The sequence below is a fragment of the Atractosteus spatula genome, chromosome 28 (assembly GCF_055471065.1).
Source record: "Atractosteus spatula isolate fAtrSpa1 chromosome 28, fAtrSpa1.hap1, whole genome shotgun sequence".
Classification (NCBI taxonomy): Eukaryota; Metazoa; Chordata; class Actinopteri; order Semionotiformes; family Lepisosteidae; genus Atractosteus; species Atractosteus spatula.
Window position 1 is genome coordinate 9,223,370 of NC_142733.1, and position 12,114 is coordinate 9,235,483.

Here is a 12,114-nt window from a genome sequence, read left to right on the forward strand (position 1 = left end):
GACGAGATCACCAGGGAATTAGAGACTGCACACTGACTATGGTGGCTCTGATAATGGGGTAGTAATAATGACAGTGGTATCTGTAGTAATAATTTACACTAATCACTCATATTGCAGATGTTTAACTTGCTTTAGCAGAAACTGAAGACGGACAGGGACATTCTCTGCTTGTTCCCCATGTCTCTGGACAGTTACTGCGGTGAGTGTTTACTTTATCATGGTCAACAGCAAAGGGGTGTTATTGAGTCTGACAGCACGCCTCCAGTTTCACTAGTATGTTGACATTCATTCAGCACACGCATGTTTTGTGGTGGATGCACTAATGTCTGTCACTTTTAAGATTGTTAAAGCTAAACTTAAAGTGATCTGCATGACTGTCACATCTTTCCTTGTTGTAATAACTAGCAGTAGAAACCGTGGCTTGTGAGCATGTAAAACAGCTCTGTTCTAAAGTCTTCTTATATGGGTTCTGTGTGTGCTGTGTAAATCCTGTTTTGTGTCTGTTTGTAAGCTTGTAAGTCCAGTCACTTTGTTTCTGAGGTCATGTATATTTAGAGCAGAGGTGTCAATTACAGCACATACTAATGTCTTCTGATCTATATTCCACCTGAGCTCTCAGATACAGGCCTAATTATTTAACTTACATGATTGTAATATTTTTAACATGGCTCCAAAGTGTTTCAGTGTTTTACAGATATGTACAGTAACTGTACTTTTTATGAAGTGGGTGCTTTTAGTTGTCAACTGTAAAAGCCTTTAAGAAAAATCCCACACGTGTCTAAGAAAGTATAATAATTAAGCTTGTTGTTTAATTGATTACTGAGGTTGGAGCCAAGACCCTGCAGTACCTGAGTTTGACACCCCTGGCTCAGAGGCTGTGACCTCATGTCTGGGATCCGGATTTCTCTTCTACAAGCGTGTTGTACAGTTAGTCGGCTTTGAAAGAAGCACCTCCTCCCACAGCTCAGTTTAATGTCTAATTAATTAAATTCAAGAAAGAGATGGACAATTGATTTAAATTTGCTTCTGACAGATTTAGAAATGTCCAAAAGATTTATGCATCAACCCAATCCGTAATTGACAGTTTTCGGGTTGCTGCTCCTGTGCTATGGAACACTACAAGCGAGAATGAAAGGCATGCTTCTCTGAGCATCCACCTGCAGAACCATTTCTTATTTGACAGCCCTATTGTTTAGAATTAGAATTGTGTAAAATATCAAACTAAACACCACGAATGAGTTCGCAGATTAATAAAACAAATTCATTTCTCTTGCAGACTAGCAGGAGCCCAAGTCTCACACACAGTCTAGGCTCAGAGGTGTGGTTTGAAGGGGGCAGAGTGGGATTCTTGGAGCGCCAAGATGGATCCAGATCTGAGCTTTCACCCCGAGGAGCAGGAGGTGTTCTTTGAGGATTACAAGCCCCCGTCCCGGGATGCCATCTACCTGCCCAAATACATCCTGTACCTGCTGATGGCCTCTCTGATCGTGGTCGCTGTGCTGTACGCCATCATCGGCCACCTCATCAAGGACCTCATCCACGACTTCGCAGGTACGAGCACCAGGGGGGAAATACTGGCGTTTATGGGCTCAGGGACCACTGCTGTGGGGTCCGGCATGTGTGAGAATGCTGGTTTCAGTGATGTGGCAAGGAAGTCCAACAGATAAGGGAATTGTTCAGCTATCAAGTAGGGTTCATGCCCCTGGTTAGCTGTCTGTTACTCTTAGCGAGTTCATGAGCTTAATTCTCGGGATAAAGCCTGTGAGGGACTTGGTAGCAGCAGATACAGACAAACATGTTCACTTCTAGTTATTTCAAGTTAATAATTCTTTAAACCCTAGGCCTAATTCTTCTCCATTCCCCCATCCGCACCAACCAAACCTCATACTCAGATTTGCGGTGGTGGTTCCCATGCCAACAGCAGGACCATATGCCTTAGCTGACCACAAGCTTCCTGGTCCATCCAGGCCAGGGGAATCAGACTCAGGTCCCCGAAGGCCATAAGCGAACGATTTGTTAAATTAAAGGTTCATCTCTTCATTAAACTTAATTAGCTAAATGATTGAACCAATTATCGAGCTGAAGGAACATTCCTGCTCTTCATCGCCAGCCCGCCTCTGTTTTCCCCACAGACTGGCTGTTTGGTATGGAGCCGGAGGAAGTGAGGGTCAATCCCTGGCAGAGTAAGGACAAGTTTGAGGTGGACTGGTCCCCCGAGACCAGCCCCGAGCTGCAGGAGCTGGCCAAGGCCGAGCAGATCGAGGTGGTGGTCGAGGGAAGAAAGGGGGTGCCCGCCGTCTGGGTGATCTCAGACACCCGAGAGAGCCGCCCCCCACGATCCGGGCCAAAGGTGGCCTTTGGAAAGCTCAGCTGACCAGTCCAGGCTCAGGGAGCGGATCCTCTTTCTTTGCATTTGATTGTCAACTGTACTGAACTTCATCTTGGCTTCGGCGGGCTGTGCTTTCGAATCTGTGCAGCATGCTTGGATACTGCTGCACAAAGGACACTACATCAATGTATATCTGCATTATACAGTAAATACGTCTTTTTTTTAAATACCAGCACAATAAGCCTCTTCATCTCCCCATTTGGGAAGTAGAAAAAAACAGCCTGCACTATAGTCTCCTTACTCAGCATTGTGAAATAATTTAATAAATATCCTCATCTCTCTTTACTCAAACTTTCTCTTTCAATTACTCAGAGCAGGTGCTGTCTGTTAAATCTGCGCTTTAAAATCAACAGAGAATTTTCCCATATCTGCAAAATGACTTTCAAGTGACATGAAGTCACATTTGCTTGGGGTGATGGTAGGTGTTTGGGCACTGTAGATCACGTCTGGGGGTTGATGGTCAGATGGGTTTTCAATGCCAAATGAGCTAAATGAGAAAGCAATGAGAGCACCTGGGTGGCAAACCAGGCGTTTTTTCATTTGTATGTTTATCAGCTGGGGAACAAGAATACCTGTCAGAAGTATGTCCTAATTTCTTCACATTTTGTGCTGTCCCAACTGCTTTTCCAGAGGATCATTAATGCACCAGCCTGAAGTCCCCAAACCACACCCTGACCCTGAATCTGAGTGTGGAGCTGTGAATCGTGTTTGGATTGTTTCCTACTGAAGAATGATAGACCGAAAAACTTGATTTAGCATCAACATTGGCTACATCACCACAATTATTGGTGATTCGGAGCCAACACTTGTCCGGATTTGATAGGTAAAAGAAAAAAAGTTGTGCAATACTTTCAGAAGTATGAAATGCCAAGTCTGATTGCCAGCAATGAAACTAAGTGTACTGTAGTTCCCACAGCTAACAGCTCATTGCCAAATGTAGCACTGACACAAGATCCTTTTGTGTTTCATCAAATTAATTTTTACTAAAAAACAGCAAAATAAAATCATTTGTTCTTTTTCATTCCCTTGCAAATACCATCACAATAATAAAGACTGAACTAACTTTACCCTCTGATTACAGTTCTGTTTTCCAGAAAACTTACACCCTGCATCCTGTGATTGAAATCACTGGTGCAAAGAGTAAAAACAGTAATAAAACTACCTGTCTCTTGGTAACTACTGATAAAAACTATCACCCTGCACTTCGCCCTGTGCGAAAATCACATTTGAAGGGGATGTTCATGAAGCAGTCACAGGTGAGAACACGCTACTAAACACAGGAACAAAATGTCCCTTCAAAGAAGATTTCTAGCCTGTCTGCTGCTGGCTGTTTCAGCTTGTGAAGCAGAGCACGGTAAGTCAATCAGGAAAAGATTCCGTTTGTTTTATGTTCAGAAGTTACACCAACAGTTTAACTTTTGCCTAAAATGATAGTTCTATACTGTATGTACTGTTTGAGTCAGAAACATGTAGACACTGCACAAAGCAGAAATCTAACCATTTGGCCTTCATGTATTGTTTTATATGATCCTACATTATCACAATGGAAGAAAACAGGAGTTAAGACATTGGCTACTAATTCACATTTTAAAAAAAATCCAGACCTGGGGTGCTATCTGTGTGTATGTTCTCCCTGAGCTCAAGTGGTTTTCCTCTCGGTGCTCTGAGTTACTCCCACAGTCCAAAGACATCCTGGTAGGTTAATTGGCTTCTGGGAATACTGGCCCTGGTGTGAGTGTGTGTGTCTGTGATGGACTGGCGTCCTGACCAGGGTGTACCCTGCCTTGTGTCTGTTGCTTGTCGGGATAGGCTCCAGCTCAGCACACTAAGTTGAAAAGCAGTTAGGAAAATGGATGGATGGATAATACATTTATAATACATTTTACAATAAAACATATTGCAAACCCCAGTCTTCTTTTTATCAAAATAATGTACTAAAAACAGAGATCCTCTTAAAAAGAGCTTCCCAAATGGTCTCAGTCATGCCGTAATGGAAGAAGCAGTAACCTACTGTAGCAAAATGCACAAGAAATGATGAGCCTTCCTGTGACAGATGCTTTTAAAATTTAAGTAACTCGTATTTGATGTTTTCTTTGCACTGAGATGGCAAGGTTTTCAAACCACTGACGACATGCAGTTATATAATTGGTCTAAGCATTTAAATTAAATGCATAATACTTTTAACCAGGCTCCCAGGTGTTTTATGATTAACTGTATCTTTAAATAATAGGTCTTGTGTCTTTATGCGATTCAATCCGGCCGTGATGTTGAAGTCAACACCTCTGATCAATTAGTTATTAACTATTAAACAGGTTGGATGGGCTGAATGGTCTCCTCTTGTTTGGAGCTCTTACTGTAGGTTTTTAATGAAGTGAATGTCTTGCCTAATCAATTGGAAAAGACCTTTAAACTTTGCTGCTGTGTGAGTCAAGCTAAGAAAATGATCAGGTTAATTATTTAATGGACTCCTCAGGTGGGAACAAAAATGAGAACTGAGTTTCAGACTGAGAGACCCCCCAGGAACTGAGTTTCACACCCCCAGTCTAAATCTATGCAGTTTTACTACAGCTCTTGTTCTCTGCTCTAGAGGACCTAGTCGCTCAACCTGTGACCTTCCTCTGCACTGGGATTTATCATGCCTTGTATTTCATTTCCTTTTAATTCCACGCGTGCATGCTGTGCTGCAGCCATGATCTTCTTTATATAGAAAATCTTATTGACCGTAAAAGCGAGCACAATGAATTGTCAGGAGATTTGCTGGACTGAGCCAGCGGAGAGCACTGAGCTACTGTAGTTAGTATTCCAGCTGCGAGGAGAAAATGTCCAGGGTATCTCCTGTCCGTCCACCTGTTGTCAGCTGTTTGTGATGGCTGGCACGCAGCCTGCCTCTGGAGTTCTCCAGGCGGGATTGCAAGATCAGCAGTAGCTGTGCTAATGAAGCTGCAGTAATAAAATTGTAATGCTGCCTTGTTACCACATTTGGAGGGCACCTGTGCAGATTAAAGTAATTTACTGGGCAGAATTCTAGCTAAGTGTTGTATATGACAAGAGCCCCCCTCCCCTCAAAAACAACTTATGGTTAAGGATGCAGACCAGGAATTTATTGATTTTTCCCTTTCCGCTCCTAACCTCGGAAAATGCAGAAAGACGTGATCCTGCTATTTTGGTTGGGTTCGTTAATGGGTGCCTACGTGAGGATGATGGTGATATAAGAATTCAGAACAACTGTAAGGCAAAAGAGCACCAGACAGGCCCCTCAGCACCAGGTGTCATGACTGAACTACCTGTCACCTTGCTGGCTCTCTCTTCCAATTACCAGGTGGGCTGCGGGCAAGCTCAAGCACTGTCACCCTGCAGCCGTGGCTGATTGGACTGGCAGCTGTGGTGGGCTTCCTGTTCATTGTCTTCATCCTGCTCATCATCAAGCGAGTGTTCTTCAAAACAGATGAGTAAGTGCTCTCCCGGGGGAACGGCACAAACAGGTGCTCTGCAGTCTGCACACTGTGCTTGCAAACCGCACTGCGTTTCAGTACCCTGCAGTGGCTCCTGGGAGATGCTGCGCAGCACGCCTGCTTCTCCCATGCTGGCTGTTAGCCAAGCCAAGGAGCATACAGGAAATGTTTGTTGTGGCACATGGCTCGGTTCTGAGCTTTTTTGCACATCCTGCCTTGATTCTGAGTTATCCTCCTGACAAAACTGGCCCTGGTGAGAGTGTGTGTAACGGTCTGCCCTGCAATAGACAATGTACCCTGCCTTGCACCTGCTGCTTGCTGGGATAGACTCCGGCTCCCCCGTGACCCTGAACTGGAAGAAGAAGTTAGATAAAGGATGGATGGCTTTCCAACCAGTCTGCTAGAGACCCCAGCAGCTTGTATCACTCATTCTACCTGGGCCCTTGATGGAACTAATAATATTCTAATAGTCTCTTCAAATACATAACTAATCTGAAACTGACAGCTTTATAAGCCCTAGAAAACCTTTCCTAAGAAGCAATAATCTTATTTATTGTTGTTTATTTAAGATAATAATACATTATTAGTTTGCTAAATGTTTCCATTAAGTAACTGAGTGTTACCCAATTGATAAACAATGTGTCACGAAGATCAGGGCTGGTCTATTCTACAGCTCAGTTACGATCCACACTCCTGGTCCTGGACAATCATAGCTCTGAAGGTCCCACAGGGACTCAACGATTTGAAAGCAGCTAGAATTTAAATCAAAGTCTTCCAAAGTCATTAGAAGCTCCGGGGGCAGCATCCTGCTTGCTCCCTGTTGCTTGCTGGGATAAACTCCAGCTCCCCTGCAGCCCTGGACTGGATAAAGCTGGTAAATGGAAGGATGGATAAAAGCTCAGCTCAAATGAAAACCAAAGATCTTGTGGCTCTGGGAGCACGAACTTCCTCTCTAACACCACCTGCCTGTGTCTGTCATGAGGAGAAGAGGTTGTCGTATAGAACTGTACTTATTTTCCTGAGTTATATACAGTATGTCATATTTAATGACCAAGCTGGGTTTCCAAAGTAGGGATAAACTGCACTGGATATTCAAATAGCAAATACCATTAATGATGATCCATCCAGCCTATTTATCCAGTACAGGGGGAGCTGGAGCCTCACCTGGAAAGTAATGCATGCAGGGCAGGGTACACCCTGGACAGGACGCCAGTCCATCACAGACTGACAGTGATTAATTAGGTGTAAATTTCAGAAGGAAACTAGACCATGGGCAGAAATTTAAAAAGCACAAAAACAGTTCTTTTTCATAACAAAAACCTCTAAATACAGCAAGAAAATGTGATGTGGGGCTTTAATACATGTAAATGTATTCACTGAACATCAGAGGACAGAAAACCCAAAACGCGGGGATGATCAGACACAGGCACTGAAAAGAAGTGCTGGCCGCATCCCCGAACATAAAAACACACCCTTCAAACTTTCTGCTCCAGCTCATAAATCACGCCGAATGACAGAAATAGCAGCTTATCTGCCCTTTCTGAATTCTTTCCTGGTTGAAATGCCAGACCGCTGAATTCCAGTTTCTTGATAAACAACTCTGGTGACTATAGAAAGTTTACACATCCTTTCCAAAGTCACACATGACCAAATAACAAATACAGCAACTCTGGTGCCTGGTAAGATAGGCAGGTCCCTTTTCAGGCTGTAAAGGCCCAGGGGGAATGGGGGACAAGGGCCACCACTTTTCTCAAACCTCCGACACTGGAGGTGGGGGGGATGTGGTCAGCATCACGCTCCAGCCGGCCTGTTACCCCCAGAAGGATTAACCCCCGGTACTCACTTGGAAAGCAGGCTGAGTGGACCTGGGAGTCATCTGGCAGGAATTAGAGAAGCTCCATCGCCTGCCCCTGCCTGGGATTGAATCCAGGACCTTCCAGTCAGGAGCGAGACACCCTTGCTGTCTGAGCTACCACGGCTTTTGTGTCTTGTAAGGAACACTTAAATCGATCACCTCAATTTAAAGACACTCCCAGGGCGGTATAATAAAGGAACCCTCCATAAATTCTTTTTTTTTTTAAAGGTAAAGATGATCGTTTTTCACTCAGTGGAAGCGTGGAAGTGAACGCGCAGGTGGAGAGCTCTGTTCTGAGAAGGGTTTCTTGAAAGTGTATCGCACTAGACAGGGAAGATGACAGATCTCAGATGCTGAACGCCAGCAGTGAATTACCCAGAGGCGCAGCCGGTCAGGGCATGCTGCAAACCCACCGTACGTGCGCAGACTTCCTCAGGGCTAGGAGCAAGTAAATTACACTTCTTGCGCCAAGGGGATGCCAAGTCTATAAAGCTTGTTGTCCCTCTAGAAATGTGCAATTATTATTATCGCTCTATATAAGAAAGGGCAAATCACACTTGGGCATCGAACTGGTCTGTCACATTTATTTTTCAAACAAAAACTCGCATCGCAATAAAAGGGATAATTACTGGACAGAACAGAAGTATCGTGCCCTCTGCACCGTGCGCTAACACGTCCGTCACGGTTTACGGTATTTGCAAGGCAGGGTTGTTGTGTTGAAAAGCCGCCTCTCGTTGTGACGTGCTAATGTGCTGAAGAAGTTCATCGATCAAGGATTGTTCGTCTTCCTACAGACCGGAGGGAGCGGGGGAGCGCAGGAAAAGTGGCCAAGACAACCCGGCCCTGGAGGTTGAAGTCTCCGAAGCTAAAGACAGCTCCCAGACCAGTTTTTAATGCCAGCTACTGCGTCGAAAATTATTATTTTTTTTAATTAATCGACTGGGGAGCACTTACCTCTCTTGTGATTGTGGTGGTGTTTTCAGGGACAAAGAGATCAGTTGCATTCGCTAGCATCCCTCGAAGTGCAGCACCGGGCGCAGACAAGTTCCTGAGCGGTCGCCCGCCTATCAGACTTGGGCTACAAAGGCCAGCTGTTAAAATATCGATTAGGAATGTGGTCTATTGAAAATAACACTGGGATCTCAAACACATTTCCTTGGTGTTTCATGTTTTTTGTTTGAAGTTATGCAGCCAATTAAACAATTAAATTATTTTCTTAGACACACAGTATGTAGATTTTTCTTAATGCCTTTTACAGTTGTGAACTCGAAACACTGATTTCATTACAGGTACAGTTATCTATTAAACACTACGGAGCCTGGTTAGAAATACTGAAATATTTCTGCACAATTACGCAGTTAATTAAATCAACAAATAAATCAACTACGGTATGTGCAAACCAACTACAGAACCTATTGTTGCAAAAAACAACAACAACAGTTTTAAACACTTTGAAATAATGAAAAAACAACATACAAATGGTCCTATTTCATTGTTCCCCAAAGCATGGATATAAATATAGCGGATGTAACAGCATAACAATGCAATGCACACTAGCACAATTCAATTAATCGCTTTCCATTCTGTTGCGGTACAAAATGTTTCCAAACTATCAGCATTTGTTTCATTATAAAGGCGGATATTTATATAGTGTTGTTAAAAGAGTTCAGCGTGTCGGAAATGATTTTAATGTTTTTTAAAGCGATATTCTAGAATTAAAACAAATACATCCTCCGGCCGATCTTGGAGTGGGAAATGAACAGCCATTTTACCGTAACCAAGCTGTCATATCAAAAGTCTGCGATGTTGGACGGAAACTCTCTAAATCATCCACACCACAAGACTTCAGGAAGAGAGCGTAGAGGAGTTTATTGTCATATATACTGCACATGGACACTGGAAGTCTCATTTGCGCCGTTCTCTCAGGACAAGCACAGTAAAGCACACAACACAATACAACAGACTGTAGACAGTACATTACAAAACGGTACCTAATAGATAGTGATAGTATGTACAGTCATTAAGCAGCCAGATCAATAAATAAAGTACATGGTAGAGAACAATAAGGCTTAAATAAGTTAACCCACACAAGCCTTACCTACAATAATTTAATACTATTGCCTCGGTCTGGTGCTGCGGATGATTTAGCAATGCCTGCATAAACAGCGCGGCCCGGAGATGAACGCAATTAGCGTAACGCTATCTAAAAATTATAAACACAGTAGTCAAGTCAGTCCACCGTCATCTGGCCCGTTTAAAGGTAAGTGTGTTTTTTTTACGGACCACTAGGTGGCAACAGAGTCGTTCTGACTGAAAGCAAAGCCTGTTAATGTATTTAAAATCAGCCGATACTCCTGCGTGAGGCTAGCGGTCTGAAGATGGAAAGATTTATGCCGAAGATCACTCAAAAATAAACTAAGAAAAGTCCTTCGTTTAAGGTCATACAAGGTAGTATTTGAAGCTTCTTATCCCCCTAGGAAATCTCTTACAATCACTAACCAAAACTTACACTACTCTTTTCAATAAAAGAAAAACGTTATTTTTACCAGATACGTATCTTATCCAATTAGAAAAGCAGTAGTTAGTAAAAAAAATACAACTAGCAAACTATTTAAACTAGCTTTGCCACCCAAAGAAAACAGTGTTTTCAGATGTCTTGGGAAGGACAAAAGCCAGCTCCTCATATTTCAATAAGATTGCTCTTTCATGTAGGTTTCTGGTGAGAGTGTAGTATTCCGAGTTGTGCCCAGAACCTATTTAATATTTAACATAAACATTTATAAACCGAACGAATGATTTGCTATTCAGAAAATAGTCGTACCTACATTACTTTCCAAGAAAAACATCTCTGTGAAGATGCTGACTGCAGTTTCTGGATGGGCAGAAAGAGAATCGTGTTAAATTCAGTTACAATCCAAGCCCTACGTATTTCTATACCACTAGAATCATCAAAAAACAACTGTTTTCTCTTATTTTCATTTGAAATATATATATATATTTAAGTAAAGTATAAAGTACGAACATTTTGGAAACAAATGACGTATTTCTAAAGTTTAACACGAGTAATGCAGAAATTCTTCATTTCTCCATTAGCAGATATAAAGGAACACAGGAAATAATTCCTAAATTGATGTGCATTTGTCCAAGTCACATTGAATTTGATTTTAAAATTACTCCACAAAGAATGTTAAGCCAAAGCAGTTGTACAGCAGAATAAAATTACCTCGGGGTACTATATCTACTTTGATTCAAAACTAACTTTGACACAGGAGTGCTGCTGTCGAATCCAAGCAAAATTCAAACCTGAACAGAGACGTCCCACAAAGAAATAAACCCATTACAATGTTACGTGAGCGTTCCTTTGTTTTTACTAATGTATTATCAGTCTTCCCTCTATTTTTTAAAACTATTTCCCTAGTGGAAATGTCAAATGCTTTCAGTAGAGCTTGTTTCCAGTTCCCTGATCTGGTATGCATTGCTATGAACTGCCTTAGAATGTGCAGCAGTTAACTGCGGCTGGTAATTTAATGACTGATAGCAGAAAGTACAGTAAACTCGGATTTTCCTCTCCCGGTCCCAGAGGGCCGGTGATTCTGCAGGTTCCAGCAGAGCCCGGTTTGCCTCCTGGACCAGATCTAACAGCGTCTCCCAGCTCTTAAATTCCTGCTGCTTTGAACAGACACAAACCTGCAGCTACACCTGTCCTCCGGGTCCAGGACCGGACACCACTGACGCAGTCTGTCTCTTTAAAAGTGATGCTGTCATAAACTGGTTGGTACTAGTAGGTGTCGAAACGTCCAGAACTAGTCTAACCTGTAGATACCAGATAAACAATTTCTACCGCGATTTTGCTCTCGGGAGACTTTGTTTTGAAAGGTCACAGCGACAGTTTAAATGAACCCTTCTGGGGTTGAAATTGCTTGATTCAGTTACAGCCGGGAGGAGTGCAGCTGGCGGATTGCGCGTTCAATGCAATTTTGCGGCGCAGCTCTGACCGACCCGCAGTGTCCTGACAATGAACGTTGTTAATTTTGTTTCTTCTGAAAATGACTTCACCGACTCAACTTAGCTGAACGTGTCGTGTGGGTGCTGGAACAAGGTTAGACGTGTCGTGTGCGCTAGACTTTAAAGGACCGGCAGCCCAGGTGATATTCCCCTCTTGACCCGACGAAAACAAAATCACACATTGAAAATCAAATCAATGAACTGACATTAAGAATAATGCAATGTAAATATGCGTCATGTAAAGTGGTTAAACAGGTACTCTTTTATTTATTACTGCTGGACAAGCTGGTCAAAGCCTCTCTCAAGGTACGGCGGTACAAGTTACATTTTATGTATTCAGAATTGATCTTGCATTTTCCGATTTTCCTCATTGATACCCCACGTTCCCGACGTCAGCCTCACGCACCAGTGAC

The 12,114-nt window shown here is 42.9% G+C and overlaps 2 protein-coding genes and 1 long non-coding RNA gene across 3 annotated transcripts; 2 read left to right on the forward strand and 1 right to left on the reverse strand.

Moving 5' to 3' along the window:
- The first annotated feature begins 1,361 nt into the window (after positions 1-1,361).
- Positions 1,362-2,391, forward strand: LOC148814000 (uncharacterized). Its single transcript, XM_088907485.1, has 2 exons — positions 1,362-1,551; positions 2,133-2,391. The coding sequence occupies exons 1-2, from the start codon at positions 1,362-1,364 to the stop codon at positions 2,372-2,374; spliced, it is 432 nt and encodes a 143-aa protein (XP_088763611.1). The 3' UTR covers positions 2,375-2,391.
- Positions 2,392-3,627: 1,236 nt separating this feature from the next.
- Positions 3,628-8,917, forward strand: smim24 (small integral membrane protein 24). The gene is made up of 3 exons (XM_088907320.1): positions 3,628-3,743; positions 5,709-5,838; positions 8,491-8,917. The coding sequence occupies exons 1-3, from the start codon at positions 3,677-3,679 to the stop codon at positions 8,588-8,590; spliced, it is 297 nt and encodes a 98-aa protein (XP_088763446.1). The 5' UTR covers positions 3,628-3,676; the 3' UTR covers positions 8,591-8,917.
- On the reverse strand, positions 8,651-11,458 carry LOC148814002 (uncharacterized). The gene is made up of 3 exons (XR_016086169.1): positions 11,384-11,458; positions 10,518-10,568; positions 8,651-8,787 (listed from the first exon to the last, which is right to left on the reverse strand). It is a non-coding gene; the product is annotated as an uncharacterized LOC148814002 (long non-coding RNA).
- Between the last annotated feature and the right edge of the window lie 656 nt (positions 11,459-12,114).